The following is a 25510-nucleotide window of genomic DNA, read 5'->3' on the forward strand; positions in this document are numbered from 1 at the left end:
AAACTGCTGAGTAATGTTTCATAATTTATTACTTTTATTTGTTTTTCTTATGTCTCAATATAAGTTCAAGTTTTGGTAGTCTCTGTGGAGGGCCAGTGCCTTCTTGTTTAGTACTGTGGTGGTGATAGCTGTCATTGCTTGGAGAAATAATTTCTTATATTCTGTGTCCATAAAGGCAATAGGATTTTGAAAAGTTACTGGGAATGTCTGCTTTGTGGAGCCATTGAGCAACATTTGAACAGTACATACAGAGACACACTGGCAGAAGCAGGATAAAACGCCTGTGTTAGCCTTGTTTTCTCTATCCCAGAGGATTTTAGTATCTTCTAATGCCTTCTCTGTGCAGTTGGTAACTCCAGGTTTGGACTGTAGTTGATGAAAAGCTGTGCACTTACATAGCTCTGATCAGCATAAGAAACGTATGCAACAGTTCTGACCTCTGATGGTCAGAAAAAGCAGTATTCTCTGAGGCACATTTTGAGATTGTGACATCCTAGTTTGTGAGAATGACACTGAAAAAGTATAAAGAATCCTGTCCACCTTAATTTTCTACACTAGTGAGCTTGTCTCCACTCCAAGTCACAGGGAAGATGGTTTTTAATGGCACTTCCAGGTAAAATGGAGGGAAAATAATATAAATTTTAAAAAATTCTTCTACTTAAAGTCTTTGGAGGATCTAAATCTCATTTGAATTCCTTTAAAAGGTTGTTGAAAGAAGAGTTTGAGAAGAAAGGAGCAGAGACACTGTAGAAGCTGTAGTGAAGTTTAACTACATTCCATGCTGGTTCAGGAACTCCTGTTTGTAATTGTCCTGTCACTTGTTTTAACTACACAGAAACACAAAATGTTAAGTTTTGTATCTGGAGGTGAGGAGAGGGAGTAATTTTTGAGTTAAGAAGTTATCTTTTGGGGTGGGACTGAGGATGCTGTCTTTCTTATTGCAGGCAAAACGAGCAGTACAGCGAGGAGCCACAGCGGTCATCTTTGATGTTTCTGAAAACCCAGATGCCATTGATCAGGTATGCAGCAATGCCAGGCAGGAAGCAATGCAGGTGTTGGGAACCTGGCAGAATGGGAAAACTTTGGGGAGTTAGATTTTTCTTCTTGCTTTTGCTAGAATCCAGAATCCAGGTCTGGGATTACGGTTTTGAAAGAGGATGGAGGGAAATTTTTTGTGGCCCATTATCTAATCAAGGAGGTTTTCTTTGCTCAGCTCTGTGTACAAAACACAGGATGTTTGGCCTATCCAGCCTGTGATCAATAGTGTTGTTGAACAGCTGCTATTTTTGAGATTGTGAAACAACTTTCAAACCTGATTCTAAACAAGTTTCTTTTTAAAGCTTATAACCATTTCTTTCTCATTTACAGCTGATGATTTCTGCCTATGTATTTTGTGGACAAGCAGGGTTTTTCTTCTTTTTCCAAGTCTTGTTATAACTTTCGTCTTTTTATTTGAAGTGGGTGAGGTAATAGCCCTATGAAAGGCTTTAGCATACTTCAGCTAATTTTGGGTTATTTCAGGTGAAGAAACATAAGCACAAAAATAGTCTGCATTTGGTTTAGTTCTGTTTTGTCTTGAAACAAAACTGCTGTTTCTGTTACAGCAGAAACAAGTGGAGCTGAAGGTTTTTAAGTGCAGCCTGTACTTCTTGGGGGAAAAGAGAGATCATTAATGTTTACATTAAAGAAGCTGGCTTTAATTCTGAAATCTGTTGGACAAAAGAATGCAGAAGATCCTGTGCAATGGATGCTTTGAGTACTGTGGTCTGCATGTGCATCAAAGTTGCAGCCTTGATCTTGAAAATATTCACAGGGATATTTTTCCTCCCCTTCTCTATGCAGCAAAGATCTCCTTACAAAGATGTGATCTGTCATTTTGTATTTTTTAACTCTGTATTACAGCTTCTGGTTACTTTCAGCCACCCTGCTCTGGACTTGGGAAGCTGAGTTACTGTCTCTTGCTCTTTTCCCTCTTAACAACAAAAGCTTTCCTTGCTTGATTATAAATAATAAACTGGGTGCATCTGTCCTCAAGAGCTGGGAAACTAGTCTAGTGGATGTTTGAATATTTTGGGTGTACCAATAAAATGGAAGGAGCTTAGTGGCTTAGAGCAGTAGCTGACACAGTGAGTAGGCTCTGTTAGATGAAAGAGCAGTAGCCTGTGGAAACACTGGCAAACAGGAGAGCAATGACTGGATGTAACTTTCATACTCTAAAAGTCACAGTTACTGGATTGGCTCTGTTCTCATGCTGCTCTGGATGCTTGTTTTTAATGGATTTTGATTCTCATCTAAAGCTTTTCAGAACCTTTGACATTGGGGTGCTAAGTAATTTGTCTTTAAAATAAATACCATTTTGGCACTCATAATGGAATTGTGGAAAACAATGACAGATAACATGGAGGGAAAACTGACATGAGGTAATCTGGGCTATCTTTGGTTCAAATGGAAATATCCTAAGACACTGAGGGCAGCTGTTTAGGAAGTTTTCTCATGTATGCTTGTTACCAAGCACTAGAACAAATAAGGGAGATTTCTTTGAAAAGGAGGAGTGGAGTATGATGAAAGCCAGTCCCCTCCTGCCAGTCAGTGAACAGCAATTGGAGGCAGGCCTGACCAGAAGAATTGTCCTCAGATAATTTGGTAGATGCCAGATAAAAGGACTTTGCCTAAATGGGTTTTATTCCCATTGATCTGAGTATTTTTTACTGTAAATTAAGAATGAAACTTTTATTTTTAGAAATGCTCTCTGAAGTCTGACTTGTTTCTTAGTTTTACTTTTGCATATTTGAAGAGGAGTAACAGCACCCAGAGCAGCATGGTTATAGCAAGAGTCTGACAATGTGCAAAAATGACTGAGGAACTGGGAGAATTCTCTGTTGAGCAAGAAATCATGAGAGAGAGTGCATGTGGGAATGGAAGGACAGTGATTGGATTTGGCCCTAGGCCAGCAAGGCTTGTAGACACATAGGACCCCTGGATACTGCAGTTAGTTTTCAGCTCATCACAAGACACCTGCCTTAAAAGTAGTTTGATCAGTGTTCTCAGAAAATCTGTCAAATACTAGGGAGAATCAATTTTAAAAAGTCTCAATGAAATCTGTTCTCATCATCTGGTCAGTTTGAGTCCTTTCATCAGGATGATGGACCAGTCAGCTAATAATTTCTGCATGGTTTAGCCAGAACTAACAGGTAGCTCTCAACAATGCAGATATGTTAACCTCAGCCATAAGATATTCTTGTTCTATTTGCTCCCATTCCTGTCATCTCATTCCTTTTCCCTGTACCATTTCCATCAGCTTGTCAGTGCATTGCTTGTTTTTTGTCAACCAGCCTCTGCATTCATATTTTACTTGTCAGTCAGAATAAGCTGTATGAATTTATTGTGTTGGTGCTGTTTTTTAACAGAACAATTCTCTTGTGTAGTTATAACTCTCTCTGGTGCATAATTTAGCAGATTGTTGTTCTGGATTTGTTGGCCAGAGAAGTTGCACGTTCTCCACACTTGCAGGTTTTCAACATCTGAGTGGATAAAGCTGTGAGCAGCCTGATTTGATGTCATAGTTGACCCTGCCTTGACCATGAGGGCTCATGACATACCTTCCCACACACATGATTTTCTGATTCTATGATCTGGCCTTTTTGACAAAACATAGCTGGACCTGGAAGGAAGTTTCAGGGTGAATTATGTGGTCTACTCAAATGATTTAGACTTTGAGGCCCCCTCCATCCTGCAATCAGTAAGTCTCATCATTGCTAGAATTCAAGTAATTTTGAATGACTTTGTAGAGTTAAACATCAGAAATTAGTAACTTAACTTAGCTAGGTACAAAGAACCTGAAAGACAGGACTCTGATATAAGATTGTTCAGAAAGAAATTTCCATGAATAATTTCCATGTGAAGAAATTTCCATGTGAATAATGTTGAAATTGAAAGATTGATAAAACATAGCAGGGACAATTTTTTTTGAATGTGCAGATTTTTATTCTTCTTCATTGTGAGGTTTGACATTACAGTATTAATATCTGCTCTGATACATGATGCAGCTAAGTTAAAGAGGCTGTTCAGAGATAGCATTTGCTTGTCCTTAATCTTAAAAAAAATCATAAATAATCATATTTAAAAAAAAGGCAGCATAAGTCAAACACTTAATTCAGGTTTAATTCTGTGGGATACTTAATTAAAGGTCTGTGCTAGAAGAGAACAAAGGTGCTTGAAATCAATTCCACATTCATACTCCTTAACCATTCTCTGCATTGTCCAGAAGGAAGGTGTTTTTCCTGAAACATGCCTTTTGAGAAGACTATTTTTTGTTTTTGTTCTAGCTGAACCAGGGCTCAGAGGACCCTCTGAAGAGACCAGTGGTGTATGTGAAAGGTGCTGATGCTGTCAAGCTAATGAACATAGTTAACAAGCAGAAAGTGGCACGGGCCAGGATTCAGCATCGCCCCCCACGGGTGAGACTTCCAGATCCTTTCTCTGGGTATCCCAGTGCTGCTGTTACTGCAGGCAGGGCTTGCTCACTGCGCTGGGGGTGAAGATGTTCTGATGCTCCTTATGTGCATTAATGCATGTGAAATTCTGTTGACCTTAATAAACTGAGCACTGTGGGCAAGCAGCTGGACGTGGTGTAAGTACAGAATCCACAATGTGGCATCTGCTGTCTTTCAGAAGGATGCTTTTGAGTATACAAGTGGCTAAAAAATTCACACAGTAGAAGTTTTCCTTTTTCTTAGTTATTGCACACTCCTGAGGGTTCAGGAGTTTTGTAAGGTGGTTTGTCCTGTATTAACTAATAATTCTATGTAGTATTTTAAACATAGATTAACTATGAGATTATCTGATATTTGTAATTGTAATATAAAATGGGTTTTCTAGACTTTTTTTTCCCCTAACACTCCCTATGTATAGTTTACAGAAGAACAAAACTAAAGGTGATCAATGTCCCAATTACCTACTTTGGTTTTTTGTTTTTCGTTTTAATGGAATCCTTCTGTTGAGAAATGTATTTGAGAAGTGGGCCATTTTTTTGAAAAATCAAATGTTGATTTTCAGTCACTTACATGCATGAGCAACTCAATAAGCTATAAAAATTAGTTTTGATGTGATGCACTCAGTTAAAAAAACCTGAATTTTGCAGTTCAGAGATTGTAAACCTGACATCTCATGCTTGGCATTCTGTGTGTTCTGCTCACTTGCAGTGGCACATGAAACACAGGTTTTGTCTCAGAGAATCCCAGTTAATGAACAGAACAATGTGTACCCTGACTTCTGCCATTCTGACTGAGTACATTCAGCAATGGCCCCTGGGAAATTTTAAGAGAAAGAAACATCAGCTTTGAGTATGATCTAAAGGAAGGAATAATAATACCTTTGTTTTAATTTTTAAGCAACCCACAGAGTACTTTGACATGGGAATTTTCCTGGCCTTCTTTGTGGTTGTGTCTCTTGTTTGCCTCATTCTTCTTGTCAAGATCAAACTGAAACAGCGACGCAGTCAGGTAAGAGCAGTAGTGGCAATTCACCAAATGCTGAAAGTTAGCTTCTCTTACTTTGTCCTAAAATGTGCTTTGCAACTTTTGGAAATGCAGGCCACTGACTTACAGTAGCCATCTTGGTGGCTGTGTGGTTTTATCCATGTGTGTAGGCCTTTGGAAGAACTTGAAATATCTTTAAAGGAGATTTACATTGACCCATGATGTTTGTTCAGTTAAATCATGGAATGAAAACAGTGCAGAAGCAGTTCACTTAGGCACTGGGAAGAAGGAACATTTCTGGTTGCTCACAGGACATCAGTAGCACTGGTATACTTCTAAATGAGTCCAGACTCTTGCTGCTGTATTGTGGAGAGGATTGAAAATAAATCACAAATCTTTTCAATAGGGTAACATCTGTTGAAATGGGAGGGGTTTTCAAGGTAAAAAGCTTGGTTAGGAGAAATTCCAGGTGACATACTTAGAGTTTGTCCTGGAGGAAATGATACAGCTAATTTATAATATTTCATTTTAATCCCTTTCTCAAGTATTGCTCCAGGTAATATGATGGTAACAGTATATTGGGGCATTACAATCAATACTGATATAAAAAAAAAAAGTTCTGGCTAAGCTTTATATGTTGGCTTGAATAGTTGCTGCCTATCAGTTGGGCAGTTGCAGTGTATCCCATTTGTCAGCACCTTCATCCAGTTCTAATTCAGAGTAGTTTATCATTCTCACTTCTGCATGTGGCATACATTCTTTTCCATGAGGCTTCTGATCTGAATTCTAAGTAGCCTTCTCTCTGTTTAATTTAAGAAATTATACATCACTTGGGCCTGACATGATCTGTAAGATATGTTATGGTGGTGTTTCTCTGCTATTACACTCTAGTCCCTTACACAGCAGCATTGGCTTTTTTTTTCTTTTTCTTTTCTTTTTTTTTCTTTTTTTTTTTTATTTTGTTTTGTTTTGTTTTGTTTTGTTTCTTCTCATGTAGAATTCCATGAACAGGCTTGCAGTGCAAGCACTGGAGAAAATGGAGACCAGGAAGTTTAAGTCCAAAAGTAAGGGACACCGAGAAAGTAACTGTGGAGCACTGGATACACTCAGTAGCAGCTCCACCTCTGACTGTGCCATCTGCTTGGAGAAGTACATTGATGGGGAGGTAAAGGATGAAAGGTTTCTTCACCATGGGCTGGGAATGTAGGTGGTTTTAGCACTGTGCTATGTGGCTGGCTGTTGGGGATATTCTGTGCTGAGGTGGTGCCACTTCTCAGTTGGATCATACTGAGCAGCCAACGTGGCCTCAGCTGCATCCTGCAGCTCTAAATTACCCGTGCTGCAAAGTGAGAGGTGAGGGATCCCATTTGCAAGTTGCTACCTCCACTGTTCTTGCATTTCTGAAGAGCAAGTTACAAAGAAGGCAGGGTTGCCTCAGCACTTGGTTCTCTGGGTATTTTTGACAAGTCATGCACTGAGGTGATGATGCATGCAAGCTCTGCTGGACGTAAGGAATATCCTCAGGGTTTTGCTTTTCAAGATTTGATGGCACCCTGTCTTAAAAAATGTCAAGTACACAGCACTGCTGGGAAACCAGAGGAGAGAAGGAAGAGAGGTCAAAACATTCAGGAACAGTTTTTTGACTCCTCAGTTACAATCACTTTATTGATGTCAGGGCTTGCTGTCCATGACAGTTCAACTCAGAGGAAGCAACAAAAGGGTGAAATAGCAAATGGGCTCCTTAAAATAAATAAAATAGAGGCAGTCAATATTCACAGCTATCAACTTCCTTTAGAAAGATTATGTGAAGACATTTTATTTTATCATAAAAGAGTCATAATTTTTAAGGCAATAGAAAATAGCAGCTGCATATTTGAGTGCTGCAAGGTGCAAATAGAAAGTTTAATGGAATTTGTTGGTGGGAAATTATTCAGAGTAGCAAGGATGAAGGTAGACAAGGACTTCAAATGGGCTGTACAAACTGACTGCAAAGGAAATTCAGGCATGAACTTCAGTTTGAAGTGATAGAGACAGGGAAGAGCTCCACATATATCAGGGATGGGTTGGGAGCTGAGCATTGCTATTCAGGAACAAGATCTTGATGCTTTAGATAGCTTTGTGAAAGCAAATTGGTGGCAGTTTATCTGCTTTGTGGCAGTTAGAAAGGTAAATCAGATTCTAGAAATGAGATGGGAAAGTCTAGAGAGCTGAACAGAAAACATAATTACACCACAGTGTAAATTTAGTCATGTTCTTACTTTAAGTACTGTGTCTTTCTGACCTCAACTCACAAAAGATATGGAATGGAAAGGAAGATGCTTCAGGAAAGGGTAGTCACAAAATGGTCAAACATTTTGAATGGTTTCTGTAAAAAACCCCAAATAATTGAGTGGGCAAGGACTCTTTAGACCCAGATTGCTTGGGGACAGGGGAATAAAGTTGTGTGGTGTTTCCCCACCAGGAGGTAGTAGCCCCATGGAACTCATTGCCAAAGCATGTTAGAAATCGAAAACCTAAGCTCATGGGGAGACATAAGCAGCACTTGGAAGAAAGATTTGTTGCAGGTTTCTGAGATATCCATCAGGCTCAGGAAATCCTGTAGACAGATCATAGCTGAAGGATAAGAGTCCTGGGCAAGGGAAAAAGTATCATATACACTGTGTTGGTTTTGCTTTTACCTGAGTGTTTTCCATTGTGAATAACTGTAGGAAGGGTACATCATTACTCTTGATTTCTGTTTTTTAAGTTCATTGAATATATTAAAGAAAACTTTTATGATGGCCTTCTTAAAGGTGTTGGGTCATAGGGACATACTAAAAAAGTGTCCTAAAGAAATGTCCTATATCTGCATGGAATCCTAAGGTGCCTGCAGACTTTTCTTTTAGAGACAGCTGAGCACTACCTCTTGTGCTCTTGGCTGTCTTGATGCCATTTTTTTCCTTCTTAGCACTTCAAGACTAGAAATCGCTCCATTTAATAGCCAGGTTGAAAAAAAAACTAGGAACAAGCTGTTAAAAATTCATTTGTTAGGAAGAAGTAGATTTTTCATGGTGCTTCGTGTGTTCCTGTAGGAGCTGCGTGTCATTCCCTGCACTCACCGATTCCACAAGAAATGTGTGGATCCTTGGCTGCTGCAGCACCACACCTGCCCTCACTGCCGCCATAACATCATAGGTAAGTGCTGCACTGTGCATGCTCTGGTGTCCTGTTTATTTCAGACAGCTTGAAAAGATGAAATAAAAAGTGTCCCTGTTTGTGAATCTGCGTGGAGCTCCCAGTCCTTACTGTAACATAGCCCTGGAAATACAGTTAACCCCAAACTCTCAGAGAACATCTGAGTGCCCCTGGCATAACCTTGGGCTGGGGATGATGCCCAGCTGAGGGCAGTGTTGTGTTGTGCAGCCCTGAGTGCGCGGACACATGGAGAAAAGGGATATGTTTTCCCTTGAGAATTACAAAGAAAACAATGTATGGGCTTTTATTTTTCCATGGTTTTGTAACTTGGAACGTGGTTTCCCTTACTTGCCCTCTTCCTGCTTTCATTTCCTCTGTCTTAAGAAAGTTTTCTGGCGCTGCACATTTATACAAAAATGCGTAAAGTGAAAATTTGAGCAATGACTTCCAGCCTCTCTCAGCCTCTGCAAGATGTTAGCAAAAGATTTTGTGTATATGAGAACAGTATCTGAAATAAATTCACTTCTTTTGCTTTTTAAGCAAATACACTTGGGTGTTTCAAAGTTTTCCAGACATGCTTGTGAGTTTTGTTTTGCTTTTTTTTCCTTCCATGTAAAAAATTGGTGCATAATGTAATGACATGGGAAACAAAATATGCTTTCTTGCATAAAGTAATTTTATTCCCTTCTAGTTCTACTTCTCCATTCTTCTTTCTCTCATTCAGAACAGAAGAAGGGGAATGCAGCTCCCATCTGTCTGGAATCCATCAATGCAGCCCACGGCCGGCAGCAGAGGGTGATCCTGCCTGTCCATTACCCAGGCCGAGTGCACCGAGCCAGCCAGATCACAGCGTATCCCACTCGGACCAGCATGGACCCGCACGGAAACCCCATCACCCTGCTGACGGTGGAGAGGCACGGAGAACAGAGCCTCTACCAGGCCCCTTCCCCTGCCTACATCCGCAGTTATCAGCCTATTCACTTGGACCATGCGTTAAACACCCATCACTGCAGCCTGGAGCACAGGGCTTACTCTCCGGCTCACAACTTCCGAAGGCCCAAGTTTGGTGGACGCAACTTTTCCAAAGCAGCGTGCTTTTCCCGATATGAGACCATGTATCAGCACTACTACTTCCAAGGCCTTAGTTACCCTGAGCAAGATGGACAGCTTCCAGCTGGCATTGCCTCAAAGGGTCCTTCCCGTGCCTTTCAGCCTGGTAGCAGCGTGCTTTTCCCTCCTGTGGTACATGTAATGCCCTCGTCCCGCTTGGAGAGTGGCAGTACCTCCAGCTTTAGCTGCTATCACGGCCACCGCTCGGTGTGCAGCGGGTACTTGGCCGACTGCCCTGGCAGTGACAGCAGCAGCAGCAGTTCTGGTCAGTGCCACTGCTCCTCCAGTGATTCCATGGTTGACTGCACTGAGGTCAGTAACCAGGGGGTTTACGGGAGCTGCTCCACGTTCCGCAGCTCTCTGAGCAGTGACTACGACCCCTACGTGTACCGCAGCAGGAGCCCTTGCCGAGTGGCTGAGGTTGGTGGTGCAAACAGGGGGGCAATTGTGCTCTTGGAGGGCTCTCACCAGGATGAGCTCCCAGCTCACAGTCATGGCCTGGTGGGTGCTGACTGCCGGCCTGTGCCAGCTTCTTCCTCAGGGGACCAACTGTCTAATTGCAGCATGGATATGAACTATAGCAGTAATTCCTCACTAGAGCACAGGGATCCAAATGGCACTACCTCAGAGGGAGGACCTGAGGCCACTCCTGGTGCTGCCTTGGATGTTAAAAGGAACTGGAAGAATCCAGAGATAGCGGGGTCGATTTCGGAGCAGGCGTGCGCGTGCTGCTTTGAATTCCAGCACTCTGCCCTGGAGCCCAGCAATGGGACAGCTGACTGTAGTGCACTCTTCCTTAGCTCTCCACTGTGGGGGACGTGTGGCCAAGGAATTGAACCACAGTCAGGGAACACCCCAGGCTTGTACAGTATTAACTCAGACCACTTACATAGGACAGATGGGGTAAAATATGAGGGGTTGCCCTGCTGCTTCTATGAAGAGAAGCAGGTAGCCTGTAGTAGCACCAGTGGCAGTGGAGGTGGTGGCTGCTATACAGAAGACTATGCAGTGAATGTGCAGTACACGCTTCCTGATGACACCTTGCCAAACTGCTGTAAGGGTGTATGTGATCTGGGTCAACGCATTCCCATCATTCCTGAAGACAGAGACTGTGAGCTGATCCTACCACCAGAGCACCAAGGGACCCACATAGGAGGCTGTAGCTCCTGGGATGGAACACCTGAGCTAGACACTTACCTGCACTGTCAAGGTGTTGGAGAGGTACAGGTGGAGAGGGAGGTGTGCTATGAGGCAACATCATTCCTGCAGCAGAACTACTCTCAGGAGGAGGAAACTGGAATGCCCTTTCCCAGTCCCACTCTGAACTCCCAGAAGCTGATGATGACCACAAAGGCCACAGGTAATATATGAGCTTTTTTTGATTACTTGCTACCTTTCTGTGTTAGTGGATGAAATGCTGCCAGCTGCCTAGGTACCTGCAGCCATAAAGGTTACTCCATCCTTCACATAAGAGCAGGTTATTGACTAGCCATTTGCCCAAAGAATTATTCCCTGGTTACCTGTGCTCATTTGGTCATAGCCAGAGGAGGAGAAGATGATAACTTACTAATTAACTCTATAAAAGCTTTCATGCTCATCCTTTGTGGGGAGAGGCCCCCATTAGAGTTCCCACAGCAAGGGACACTGTGCTGGTCATGGCAGCTGTGGTGAGTTGCCTAAGCAGGCAATGCCACTGTGAGAGACAACAGACAAGCTGAAGGGTTTGGTTTTTTTTTAAAAGGTGAAAATCTTGGAACTGCTGTAGAAGAGTATGTGGGAAAATCTCTTCTGTAGACATGGACAAGGGGGGAAAAAAGAGCTACTCACAGACAGAGGGGGATATTTCTTACCTGCCTTGCTAGGGTTATTTTAAAGGGTGTTCATAGTATCACAAGGTACCCTAGTTGGGAATGGACCTCAAGCCATCATCTAGTCCAACCCCCTGCTCAAAGCACAGCCAGCTCTGAGACCAGACCAAGTTTGTCAGACCAAATGTATCCAAATGTCAGTCTGGATAAACCTTCAGGGACACAGAGTGCAGTCCCCTTCTGGGCTCCTGTGGCTGTGCTTGTCTGCCATTATGGTCAAAAGATTTTCACACTTCAGCTTAACTTCCTCACCTCTGGTTCAGAGTGCATGTCTGTGAGGACTGTGGTTTCATCACTGGGACAGCCTCCATGCAGGTACTGCAGAGCTGCTGGGGATGCCTTTACTGCAGGCTGAGCAGCCCAGATCCCTCAGCCTCTGCACACCAGGTGCTGCAGCCCTCTGAGCACCTTGGATGTCTGTGAAACTCGTCACTGAGTGTCTTGTTTGGGGGCCCAAGCTGTATGCAATACTCTAGATGCAATGTTCCTTAGTTTTCTTTATCCTTCAGGTGCTGGATCTCATCCCTTGGAGAGAAGCCAAATCAGTGACTAGACCTGTCCAGATGATCGCGGATGGAGAAGCGGAGCTTATCGGAGACTCCAAATTCTCATGGACTTAATTTTTTTTTAAGCTTTGACAAACACACAAAAGTGGTAATGTGGAGAAGTCCCTCCCCTACTTCCTCTGTGTTCACATCAGTTTGATTGTCTCCTTTGTCCCTCCTGCCTGAAGCCTTCAGGCCTTGATTTGTGTGCAAAGCCCATGTGGGACATGGTGTGGAGCATTTCTGAGCTCTAGTGCCATTTCTATATTAATGACAAAGTGTTATTTATATTTTCTTTTTAGAAGTGACCTCTTGCTGAGAGGTAACACAGTGTGTTAAATAAGCCAGGCTATGTGTAGATGCTGTTATCTCCTACTTGAAGGAGTCCAGCCTTTGATAAGCTCAGGGCTACACCTGCCTTAGAAACCAGATAGCACCTTGAAATATAGTAATCCAGAGGGATACAGCTGCTGAATGGATGCTCAGATATTGACTAATCCCAGTAGCAAATCCTAGCAGCCAGCAAGTTATGTGAGTGATTTTGAGGGAGGTGAAGCATTGGACTGTCTCCTTTCTCCTCTTCCCTTCTCCTCCCTTTCATGCTGCTCTGATGGTTTGGCTAGGAAGGTGTCCTGCCAATAGGATTAGTTTCAACAGAGTGGGGGTAAGGAAACTGAGAGCTCAGAATGTTCTCATCCTCACTTCCTCTATTTAAACCGTGGACCTCATTGTATCTTCTGACCAGTGAAGAATGCTGGGGACCTCTCCCTCAAGCAGATGCTCGAACAAAGTGCTTAGAAAGGGTATTACCTTTGTAGGTAATGAACTTTTCCTTCCATAGGAAGTTTTTCAGGCACCTGTAGCCCCTGTTACAGCTGTGAGGAATGCTGGCATGTGCAGGAAAGCAGAGCTTGCAGTGTGCTCACAGCTTTGCTGGCTCATTTTGGAAACAGGGTTTCTTGTTTCCTTACAGGCTGCAAGCATGCCTAAGGGAAGCAGTGCTTGTCACCTTTTGTGTGTGTGGCAAAGTGAGGGACTTGGTTTGATCATTGTTTTCTTCTTTGCTGTGGTTGATGTAGCTTCCATAGATTGATCTGTTTTAAAGGTTTCTTGGGCCCAGCTGGTTGTGCTTCATTTTTGTCTTGTGTACAGAGTGCTCTCTGTACCCCATTAGCCTGGGCACATACTTTTGTTCTTGTTCTTGTCCTAGTGGGGATGTTTGTTATCATGAGATAATTTATGTTGTCACTTCTGATAGCAATTGTTTCCTGTGGAAACAGCAGCTTCTGAGTAAGAGGCTACCATAGCATGGGTTAAATTGCCTGTCATGCTGCATGTGCCTGAGGACACAGTGTCATCCTGTGGTGTATTCACAGCAGGAATTCTTCTAAAGGGAAACGAAGTATTTAATGCCCACAGTGCCAGTCTTCTGAAAGATTTGTCCTAAGTTCAGTACACTTTGGAGATGCTTCAAAGACATGAAATAGAGATGTACACTTCATATTCTGCCAAAGCAATGTCCTTGACAGCACTGGGCTGGTTGTGAGACCCAGCAAAGCTAACTTGTATTCTCTGTAGTCCCAAATGAACTATTTTAAAAGAAGGAAACAGATATTTAAGAAATAACAAATACATTCATCTATTTCCTTTTGCTTTCATACCCAGTAAGTTAGGAAAAAAGTTCCACCTAAAGGAATTCACATTACATCTTTTCAATCAACAAGCACCAAAATTCAGCTGTTCAGAGAATTAATACAAGGCAATATCTGGGTATAAGATTAAAAGAAAAATTTCAATAAACACATTTTCTGTGTATAAAGTTTATTAAAAACTTATTCATTCTCTGAATGACTGAAGTAAGTGGTATATGTTGGGAGAACAAACTCTAAAGGTTGTGATTTTTGGAATTTTTTTTTTTTAATTTTTAAGTCTTACTCTTTCCTTCCTCCACTAAAAAAGAAATGCATTTTAGAAGCTATGGTACACTAGCTTGGTTATTCTGCTTGGTGTTTTGTGAGGCACTGTAAAGGCTGCCTAAGATACATTGTACTCTGTAACTAAAACAGCATATTGTGGTAAAAGCGTTTCTTAAAAAGATTGGAATATTCTGGCTCCTGGTGATCCCAGATGTGCTGGTCCCACACATTGTGGAAATCTCTGCTGGTACAAATCTCTGCAGGCCGTACCACAGACACCCTACAGCTGCCTTCTGTGCTGGCTCTGACATTTAACATAAAACTCTCTGTCCAGTGCAGACTTACAGGCTAGCTGGCCATGATAGATGGTTTCTATAACAAAATGCCTTTCTACTACTTACATGAACAGTTGTCGTTGTGTTTGGCTCATGAGGCACTATTTAAAATGTTTTTAATTAAAATTGTCTTATAGCACTTAAAATTGTTTTGTATAAAATTTGCTGTAAAGATTTGTAATATGGTCAAAGGGCTCTTTCTCCTTCATTACCATTTTTAAAAATGTTTTAAAAGCTATAAAGCATCTTGTATATATTCTGTATATGTATAGCAGCACATTTCATGTATGGAAATATGTTCTCAGAATATTTATTTACTAATATATTTATCTTAAGCCATGTCTTATGTTGAGAGTGTGTGACATTATTGTAATAATCACTGAAAATCACTAACACGAGGCCCTGTAAATACATGATAATTGCACACAAAGATTTTACAGTACTTGCCGACCAAAAATGATTTAAGAGAAGTGTAGTTACTTGCAGTTTTGTAAGAAAGTGTACAAATGTCTGTATTAAAAGAAAAAAAAAGGCAAAACCACACAAAAAATACAGTTTTATTGCATATACATGTGGGAGTTGTCCTTCTTGTTTTGGGGGAAAGGACATAGATAACTGTTCTCAAAGTACAGTCCTAGATATACTGGGATGAACTCTAATAAACAACATTTTTTCCTTTTTTTTAAACACCAGATAGATGGATATGTATGTACCTTTACACAGCATTCCAGTTACTGGGGGTAGGAGTCACACAAGACCCTGAGCCCCCCAGGCACATGGAAGTACCACATCTGCTAAAAGAAATCCTCATTTATGTTTGGAACCTGCCTGTTCCTCATGGCTGGGGAACTGAACTCTTGTAATTTTAGGTAAAAATAATTTATTGTAATTTATTGCCATGAAATAAAATTGTTTTGAGAGAGCATGATACAGGTGGGCACAGCTGGGTAGATCATAGTTTGAATAGTCAAGATCCAGGTCCTTTGCCCTGGATCATGGAATCACTGGTCCTGCTTGAGTGAAAATCAATATTGTGGTGCTCATTTTGTCAGCAGAGAGCACAATTTCATCAGAGATGTTTATGCAGACTCCAGAAGAGGGGAGCCTGGGGCTGTGTGGCTCTGTGTGTGTATGTACATGTGTATTTATGTATGTTACTGTGTCAACAGTTCACCTTCATGTGTTATTCATTTCCCATCCAGTGATACACTCATGGAGCCTTTTCCAGGATTCTCCAGCTTCTTCCTTCTCCCAGAGATTTCCACCTGGTAATCCCCTGGACTTTCCCCATCTCTCATCCATGTTCAAATGCACTGTAATTCAATCACCTCAGGATTCAGCCAAGAAATGAGCTTTACTTCTCTCCAACCCTCCTTGTTTCATGTGTGATAACTCCATTTGGGATGACAGACTGCTCAAGAGTATTATTTGGTAAGGGACCCTTCACAGCACGAGGACCAGTTCCCATCCTGACCTCAGGTCCAACAGAAAACCCTGGTCTGTGTGGGAGGCAGGCACAGCAATGGAAGAGCAACAGGAGCAGGTGCTGCCCAATTAAAGTATGTGCCCCTTTTTCTGCTCAGTGAGCAGAGTCTTGGCACTTGCCAGTGATTGCAGATATGCCTTTAATATGCAAATTAGTTCACACACCAGTTGTTTTTACAAAAAGCATAAAACCCCCGTGCGTGGGTGGCTGGTAACTCATAACAGGTCACACCTGAATCTCCCTTCTCTTCCCTCCCTCCACCCCCTGATTGCTGCTGCTGTTCTGTTTTCTTGTTCCCTGTTCTGAAGAAAACTGCCAGGTGATTGTGCTTTTAGGAACAGGACATGGCACCACCCTCAGTGTCCTGTAGGGACACAGCTTGGGATCATTGGCAGTGGGGCTGTGGCTGAGCCCCATCCCCAGAGGGCACAGCTGTGAGCAGCAGGTGAGCAGCACTGACAGCAACGAGCCATGGAGTGCCCAGGGGCACTGAGCAACCACCAAAGGAACAGAGGGCACCCAGGGGCAGGGCATGAACCATGAGGGGCACCCGGGGCAGTGAATAAACATGAGGGGCACACAGGTGCAATGCATCAACAGGAGGGGATAAAAGGTTGGGCTAAAGGACCAGAAGGGCAGATGCCTGCAGCCTTCTGAAGGGACAGGATGTTACTGTGGATGGGCAGGTGCCTGAAGCCTTCTGATGAGGTAAGGTGTTACTGTGTATGGGCAAATGCTCAAAGCCTTCTGAAATTGTCTGGTGACACTGCACTGTGGCTGTCCCAACTGTGCCACTGTCCCACAGAATAATCAGTGAACCCACGTTCTGTCTGCGTGAAACACAGCAGGGGTGAGCTCGTGTGTGGTGCTTGGCTCTGTGTGAAATTCTGTCTAGTCTTTGTTGTGGCTTTTTAAAAATGACTAAATGTAAATATTTTCTGTTCAAAATGAACATTTGGATACTTGGTAAGGGGGGAGGTTCTTTTTACTTTTCAGGTTTGATGCTTAAGGGACAAATTTGTGACAAAATGAGAGTCCTGTTGGGCACCACAAACTCTACAGAACCTTGATACCGTAGGAGAAGACAAGCAGGAGCAGATTATTCATAGTGGGTTGTACATTATTGTAACACTTGGTGTTTCTGTAACACTATCTGCAATATTGTGGGCATCTGTCAAATCCTATGGCAGCTGTTAGGTGACGTTTGATGCTGCTTGGGTAGTGTGAAGAGAAAAATGCCTTAAAAGGGTGGCCATGTCCATACCCTGTGGAGCCAGCCTGGCCTAATTCTCTGGCCTGGGAGACAATGGCATACCTGAAACCAGATATTTTATCTTGCAGTGAAAGCACCCTGCTCCTGTGACTTAAATGCTTCATAGAAAAGTGCCTCTTTGAGAATAAAGAACACATTTTCCTCGTGGGGAATGAAACTGCTGCTTAGGAAACAAGCAAGAAAAAAGAAGGGAACAGTTCCCAGAAAGAACCAAAGTGCCAGAGTCTCATAACCAGAATGGCAAGAAAGGAGAGCAGAGTAACCTCCCCTGTGTAAGGGGAGGCCTGTCCCCTGTGACAATTGTGTTTCTAAAAGAAAAATGAGTTTTCATGAAAGGGTGGGGACAGTTTTGGTATTTGTTACTGGTTTTCTGGTGTTTACATAAAAGGTTGCTGAAGGTTTCTTAAAATGTAGCATTATTTTGGCCAGGAGGAATTAATTAGAGAAAAGATGAATCTTGCAAGAAAGTGGAAACAGCATTACATAATGCTGTAATTGCAAAGCAAACCCTGAACGAATTTATACAGTTTTCAAGAGTTTGAAAACATGTAAACTGAAGACTTTCAATTTGCTGTTACCTCAGAAATTGTGCCTCAGAGCAGTATCATACTTCATATGTAAAGTAATCATTCTCAGCTCTAATTACTCTCTTCTAACATGTACAGCAGGCAGTGCTCTTGTAATCTGCTGGTGAACTGCAGCAGTTTCTGCCTCCTTTATTTCATGCTTGTATACACTTTAGTCATCCTAACTGAACTCCTCCTGCACAAATACACTGTATTTATTTTTTCATAATTATTATTTACAACCATTTGCTGAATGCAGGGTGAACAGTTACAAACACAGTGCATACTTCAGCAGTGACTCACCTCAAATTTGATTTATTCTGGTTTCTTGACAGCCTTATGTGGTTCATGTGATAGCTTTTGGATTTGGAGCAAAATGTCTTTAGCTGGAAGTTCATGATGCCAGATTTCATCCCAAAGCACAGGTGCTCAGTAAATCTGGGAAAGTCTGAGTGGTGTGAAATGTGTGTGTAGTGGGGATGTGTTGTTAAAAAAAATGGTTATGGTCTGAAGGCAATTGTATTTTTCACTCTCAAGGTAGCAGAATTGTTCAATAATGTCCAGAACAATATTCAGGTGAAACTATCAGTGAACTGTATTTCATTGGAAGATTGTGAAATACTGCTGCAAGGCAATAGGAACCAGTTGGACAAGTTTTTGTCAGGAGTTGTTTTTGTAGTTCACCCTTCCTTTAGGCAAAGTGGTGCACCAGAAAACTCTGTTCCTTCCCACTGCCTGAGAGGGCTTATTAAGCAGAAGATGAAAGTGGAATAGCTATTTATGCTCATTCAGTGGCAGCCATGTGTCTGCTGGTGTGTTTGACCTGTAGTCATCCAGGCTGCAGATTCAGTGCAGTTTCCAGGGCTATCCATAAAAATCTCCTATTTATATTATTGCTGGGGGGGTTGGAATACACAGACTTTAATTCTGCAATCCCACTGGATTGCCTGCATGAGCAATGTGATAAACTTCCTCAGCATTGTCCTGGCAGAAACAAGTCCTAAAGAAGATTATGTTAATGCTTGATTGAAAAAGCAGATTACATGTTAGATGGTAAAAATCATCCAGAGAGTATATGCACATGAATTTGCAGAATCTTATGAACAGCCTAATACAATTACAGGCTAGAAATGAGATCCAAAGGAGGAAAGTGTTTCTTACAGCAATTGTTTTATCAGCATCTATTCTGTCACAAAACTGAGGCTGAGTTCCCTTATTCTCAATGTCTATCATATACACCAAAGAAGTAGCTTTGATTTTTTCCCTATGGTTACAGTGTATAGAAAATTTATTTTTCCCAGAGTGTAAACCAACATCTTTTCTTCCTATAAAATGTTAGCAAGATAGAAGCATAATATGCTGTATTAAATAATGCATTTCCTATACATATACAAATATATATATTACTATGATAACACATCACACATTTTTACATAACAAAGTCTCTATTTTCCCACAACATAACAATATTAAGATAAAAATACATATAAAATCACGTAGTCAACAAACTAAACTAGTTTTAAATGTAGATTTTGAAGGGGAAGGCACTTGTCCAGCTGGCCCCTGTGCACCTGCAGTGCCCACCCAGTGGAGGCTGCTGGGTGCGGGGTGAAGGCAGCAGGTTCACCCATGGCTGTGGCAGCTCCTGGGGCAGACATCTGCCCTTGTCCCAGGGCTCATTGTCTGCCCAGTGTGCACCCAGGGAGCTCTCAGCTCATCTCCCTGTGCCACCACCCGGGGAGCACGGGCACAGAGCTCAGCTCTGTGAAAGGTAACTCAGGGAAGAAGAAGCCATGGCAGTTTTTGACCCGGTCAGTTTATTGCACCACTACACAGCTGGTCACACCAACACAAGAGCGAGCAGTGGGCCAGAGCAGGAGCTGAAATCCCTGTGAAGGAGGAGGCAGCTCCTCATCAGGATTTGGTTGCCACACCAGTTGCTTTTGACATTGTAGCCAGTGTCACCTTTGCAGCCTGTCCAGCCTCCTGAGGGGACTGCTAGGCAGGAGCTCAGAAGGCTGTTCAGATACAATTCCAAACAAATGCTCCTTCTGCAGTTATTTTCAATTTGTTGGAGAACACGGTGTAGACACCACCCTGCTGAGGTGTCCCAGCTCTCAGCTGCCCGTGCAGTAGGGGCATTTCTTCTGTGGGATTACAACACTTGTGCATGGTCACACTTTTTGCTTCTTTCTCCCCCAAACCCTTACAGCAAAGATCAAAACCTGCTGTGTTCATGGATACCACATCTCTTGGCCATAAATCACCACACCCTGAAGTGTCTGCACTAGCAGTGTGAGTGACCCTACCACATTTGGAAAAAATCCACACTGGAGATCTACCTGCTCCTCATGGTCTCAGCCAGGAAAGTAATAAGTGCTATTTAAGGGACCCTGTCCATGAATTTCCATCCATTGCTCTGTTTGCTAGCACTAGCAGGATCTAGAATCAGCCAATCTGAAAAATTCTGCGTGGGGGAACATAATTTCTTCTATGTTTTTATCAGTGTATTACCCATGCATTGTTTAATACTAGTCCTGTTGATTGTTGCCATGACCAGTTAATCTGCTGTAAGTGCTGGTTTTATGGGACTTTTGTACATAAATTTGATTAATGCTCCCCATGAAAGTCCCATGAAATACAATTTTATTAAAAAAATATTTGAGGAGCTAAGGGAGCAATGCAAAAATCTCATTTCTTAAATTGTGTAGATTTTTGCATTAGTAGTGTCAGTCTTTGTTGCTGTTTGTAATTATATCTTCTCTAATATTATAGTGAAATTAAATTCTTCACTAATGAAGAGAAGTGTAACATTCTGTATTTTCCTTTCTGCAGTAGGTGTACATCAGTCACTGGGTGTTCCTGATGTTTTTTATCACCATTAGGTAACTGCTTTACGAATGTCTCTCTGACAAAATGTTTAACTTGCCTTTGATAAGGCAAGCAAAGCTTCATCACTTTGTGATAAGCACTGTGTGCTTGTAACAGCTCCTGAGGATCTGGCAGCACACTGTGATTCCCTCTGCAGGTTTCCTGTTAGTGCACTAAATTAAGGATGCTTAGGAACCAACCTGCTTTGTTTTGCTCTGAATGTCTGAGGTGAACTCTTTCTCCACACAGCATGATGTAAAACCTTACCTTTAAAAAAGGCAATTTCAGATCTTGTGTTGGGTCTGAAACAGACAATGGTTTTTGGTCCAATGTGGTGACACGTAAGAGAGAACCAGCATAGCTTTTACAACTTGTCCTGTCTTCATTTTAGCTAATACTGTAATTATATTTTCCTGTATTCTTTCCAGCAGCTCATGCAAGAAAGTACTAGATGTTCCCATGCTGTTCCATTTTTTATATAAACAATTCCATAATTGCTGGCTTAGTAAAGTCTGGTTTCTTTTAAGCATGCATTGTGATGTTGTTCAGCTGTCTCTAGCACTCATCTGTGGTACATAAATCAAGCTGGACTGAATTCAGTTCAGGTAAAGACCAGATCTACAGTGCTAAGGCACAATATTTCACTGCTTAATTCTTTGATGCCCTGATTTTTCAGTGAAATCTGTAGTTCTCACAAAAGGGAGGGAGTTATATGTTCAAAAACGTAAGGGCAGATACTGGAATGAATTTAAACTCAGTGGCAATTTTCTTACTTTTCTTAATTACCTTTTGTAGATGCACTTAATGGATGTTCTCTGACTGCACATCTGGTATATGCAGACCATTGGTATATGTTCAGACTTAACCAGAATTAGTGTTCAAACTTAACCAGAATTAGTGTAGATTAGTGGTTCTCAGTGAACCTTCTCTGAGTTTAAAGAGCTGCCCACTGTAAACTTTTTCCAGTCAATTTATCTGACATTTGCATTGACAGTTTTTCCTAAATATCTTGCTGGTCTGAACTTGCTGAGGCTGAAAGATTCACTGCTGATCCCTCGGAATCTCTTGTTTCCCGCTTGTGGTGGTGGGATGAGAAATCTGAGTATTGTGGGTGGACAGTCAGTCCACCAAAGAGCAGCAATAGTTAATGCTGTCTGTTGCAATTCAAAGAAAATAGTTCACAGATCAGAACCCCACTGATGTTTTAGTTCTTTGACAAGTGAGGCAATTACCTTAAAAATTCAGTTCAGTTTTAGTGCTGCAGGCAAGGAGACACTGCTCCCAGGTGAGCGTCAAGGCAGCTGTTTTGTGGATGCTCAGCTGCACAGCCTGGCCCAGGGGAGTTGGTGATAGCAGCCTACAGCTCTGTACAATGTTTGGGCTGCTGAGATCAATACATGTGACTTCAGAGCAAAAATTGGTTGGTCAGCCTCACTGATAAAAGTTCAGTGGATTATCTTTGGACAATCCTTTAAGAAGCCCTAAGCTTATACCCAGAATGAATGCTGGCTCTCAGGCTGGAGAACAATTAGTTTTTTAAAGGATCACTGTGAATATGAACAAAATTATCATAAACATTGGTGAATGATGGGCCAGACAGAGTCATTTAAAAGGCTTCAATGCTCCTGCAGGCCTTGACCTGGTGAGCTCTAGTCAACCAAAATGCATATTTGTTATAGAGGCATCCTGAATTTGATTTTTTATGTTTGCATCTCTGCTTGTAGACACAGAAACAGAACATGCAGAAAGAGCACAGCACTGAGCAACCAGGCTGATCATTTTTCCAGTCTTTGATTCCCATTCCACTGTATAATACCATTGAGATGTGTTTACATCAAGGTAAATTAGCTCTGTTTGCTGAACAGGTTAGCAGTACCCACCTCTGTCTTCAGCTTGAGAATAAAAGGACTAAAGTAGCCTGATCTAATACAGTGGCACAGGCAAGGGGGACACAAGAAATCCTCAACCTGTAAAAACCCCTTCAGTAACCTTGGGCAGGGGTACAGGACATTTTGAATGCTATGAGTTTTTACATCTATTTTAAGTGCAATGTTTTAAAGGCAGTAATTAACAGCACTAAAGACTTGAGGAGCACCAGGTATTTCAAAATTATTGCTGCAATTAAATCCGTTGTCACTGCTATATCCAAGAGAACAGCAGATAGGCAAAGTCACTCAAAGGCCTTTGTAAATGGACTTTTTGGAAAATAGCTATGAGGTTGGGAGGAAAAAAAAGGAAGAATAATCTCAAGTCACCTGGATTTTAAGGAGATCAATTCTTGCAAGATGAAAGCTCAGTCTCCCACCAGTGGATTGCAATCATCTTGTTGATTTCGAAGCTTTTTCTTGAAGATGGATATTGATGTGGATGGTTGGTAAAATATACTCCAGATCTCACCAGCAGTAGTGACATCACTGCAATCCTCTGTTTCAGCTGCAGCTGGAATCTGGTGGGACCTAGGAAACAAGAGTGAATTCACTCTTGTGTTCAAGTGCTTGGGTAGCTGTGGTTATTAATGTGTCTGCACTGGGAGTGCTCACAGCCTCCACTGCATCTGTGACATTTCTTTCTACCTGATGTGCAAAATGTAGGTTTTTGGAGTGTTTCTTGGTTGGCTTGATCAAATGAAAAGTTAGGCATCCTTCTGCCACCCTAATGACAGCACTGACATTAAGCAAAGAGGGCTCTACAGACTGGAGTTGTTATTATTATAGTTGCTATTAACACAAATGAATTTCCTTGTATATTTTTAAGCATGTTTGTACTATGTAAATGCAATGGTCAGCATTTTGATTTGTTGGTAACTCACCCATCATTTCATTCAGTGAGTGTCCATCTAGAGGACCCAGAATTTACTTGGTAGGAATGTAGAGGTTTTAATTTTTTCCCTGCAAAGTATTATCACAATTTGACCTCTTCTCACCAAACCTGGATGTCTGATAACATTTTCCTCCTTCCTCCTAAAGTACAGATCTTGTCAAATCAAGAGCAGAAGAGATAGTCTAGTAGCAAATGCTATCCCAACAGGCTGGAAAGTTAAAAAATATGCTTATTTAGGATCTTCTATGAGAACACAAATATGTAATATAGCTAACTTGGTTTGGAATATGACCAATCTGACAATGGGAAGGCAGAGAGGAGCCCCAGGTTTGGTTCAGAGCTGAGATCTTGGGTCTCTGGTTGGTTTTGCTCCCCACTCACCTCATGGTAACGTGCAGAAGTATCTTTGCTATTATGGCTGTGGCACTCAGGATGAGCAGTGCTGCGAGGCTGTATATTGTCCATTCTGCAAAAGAGAAGAGGGGCAGCTCTCAGTACATTCATTTATTTACAGTCTTTACAGTAAGAGTATTGCATGAAAGGAACAAACAGCCTTTTGATGCTTTATTCAAATCTGGAATTTGACGATGCCTTAAACCTGCAAGTATTTTCTGCAGACTGGCACAAACCATACAACTTTCAGTCAGAACTGCTTTTTTCCCTTGCAGAACTCCTCCCAATAAAATTGAAAGCTGGCAAAATTCAAAGCATATGCTAGTAAAATTATCTAGGAAAGGAAGCAGAAGTTCCCTTCCACCCACTGCCCCATTCCTCAAAGCATTGCCTGTACATGATGATTTGAACAGTATTTTTGGAACTGCATAAAATCCAAGGGTGCAGTTTCTGTTGGTGTTCCTGGGCAGTTTAACACTAAGGCAGCTTAGGTGTAACTGTGGTAAGCCAGCATTAGGCTGGGCCTGGTCCCAGACTATTCCTGGGCAGGTTCTGCACCTTGGCTGGTTTGGGTGTGAGCACATTTCAGGTTTGGGATGCAGACAGCTCCAGGACTGTGGGATTGAGACCCAGCTCCAATGAGACATAAAAGCAGATGGCCAGGGTGGTTTAACAACAGGAGAGAACAAGTGATATTCACTAAGAGTGCATTTCCAGCCTTCAATTACACAGCTCAGTAATTTCCTGAATTCAGTGATGTCCTGAAGCTGAGTTCTGAACATGACATTTCTCAGTGAGCCCTCCCCTACACCCATTAACTTGTCTAGTCCCCTTTGTATTACTGATGAGGCTTTTGTTAATTGGGATAACAGGGATGCAACCAGCATTCAAGCCATTCTAGACTCTACAAGTAAAGTTTGCTCTTTTTTCAGCAACTTGTGCCCTTCTGTGGCATGCAGGTCACTAAAGGTGATTGCAGTAAGGAGGCTGCTCTGACTCAGTGTTTTGAGATGCTTTCATTCTCAAGAACTCACCATCTTCACACTATTTCTGACTTGGCTGAGAAGTGTTTTGAAATGTAATGAGAGAATCCCAGTTAGTGCTAATTAGACTGAATGAAAATTCATTTTTTAGTAAGATGCACAGTAGATCTGCTAATGAGGAGGCAGCAAAGGAAATAGTGACTCCAGATTTTGCTTTGGCAAAATGGTTTTTCCCATTTCCCCATTTAATGGTGTCATTACCAGGCATGGAGCTGGTAGGATGGCTTGGGCTGGTTGTGATGACATAGAGTATCTTTGATGACCGGGCTGCATTGATGCTGAGATTTGCTTGCTCATTTGTCCTCTCTGGAAGGGTGTGATTCACTGGGATCTTGTTTTGGTGCACATTGTCCTTCACAGCTGAAAACACAGGAGTGTGATTACAGTAACAATCTCTTAACAGGTATAACTGGACTTTATTTTGTGCTTATAAACAGGCATGCTGCTCTCTGGTTTACATAAGAGAACTCAAATAATCAAATTATAGCTGATTCCTAAAAAGCCTGTACTTCAGCAGTTTGGGGTTCTCAGAATTTTTCTGGAAGCTGGTTTTTCATCATAACAGTAGGTACAAATCAAGGACCAGAACATTTTCTCCTGATGACTTTTAGCTAGAGAGGAAGAGACTGTTGG

At 41.9% G+C, this 25510-nt stretch overlaps 2 protein-coding genes across 4 annotated transcripts in view; one reads left to right on the forward strand and one right to left on the reverse strand.

The window, feature by feature from the left end:
* The window catches only part of ZNRF3 (zinc and ring finger 3), a 66289-nt gene extending 51521 nt beyond the window's left edge, over nucleotides 1-14768 (forward strand). For all 3 annotated transcript variants that reach the window (XM_036393051.2, XM_036393052.2, XM_036393053.1), the window contains exons 3-9: nucleotides 945-1019; nucleotides 4326-4457; nucleotides 5391-5501; nucleotides 6475-6642; nucleotides 8549-8651; nucleotides 9376-11121; nucleotides 12139-14768. In XM_036393051.2, coding sequence (XP_036248944.1) covers nucleotides 945-1019; nucleotides 4326-4457; nucleotides 5391-5501; nucleotides 6475-6642; nucleotides 8549-8651; nucleotides 9376-11121; nucleotides 12139-12182 — 2379 coding nt within the window. In that variant the 3' untranslated portion in view covers nucleotides 12183-14768. The remainder of the gene's footprint in view (nucleotides 1-944; nucleotides 1020-4325; nucleotides 4458-5390; nucleotides 5502-6474; nucleotides 6643-8548; nucleotides 8652-9375; nucleotides 11122-12138) is intronic.
* Nucleotides 14769-14964: 196 nt separating this feature from the next.
* The window catches only part of KREMEN1 (kringle containing transmembrane protein 1), a 30135-nt gene continuing 19589 nt past the window's right edge, over nucleotides 14965-25510 (reverse strand). The window contains exons 7-9 of the mRNA XM_036393054.2: nucleotides 25079-25237; nucleotides 23823-23907; nucleotides 14965-23077 (exon numbers count right to left, since the gene is read on the reverse strand). Coding sequence (XP_036248947.1) covers nucleotides 22915-23077; nucleotides 23823-23907; nucleotides 25079-25237 — 407 coding nt within the window. The 3' untranslated portion in view covers nucleotides 14965-22914. The remainder of the gene's footprint in view (nucleotides 23078-23822; nucleotides 23908-25078; nucleotides 25238-25510) is intronic.

Source organism: Molothrus ater, chromosome 18 (assembly GCF_012460135.2).
Source record: "Molothrus ater isolate BHLD 08-10-18 breed brown headed cowbird chromosome 18, BPBGC_Mater_1.1, whole genome shotgun sequence".
NCBI classification, from domain to species: Eukaryota; Metazoa; Chordata; class Aves; order Passeriformes; family Icteridae; genus Molothrus; species Molothrus ater.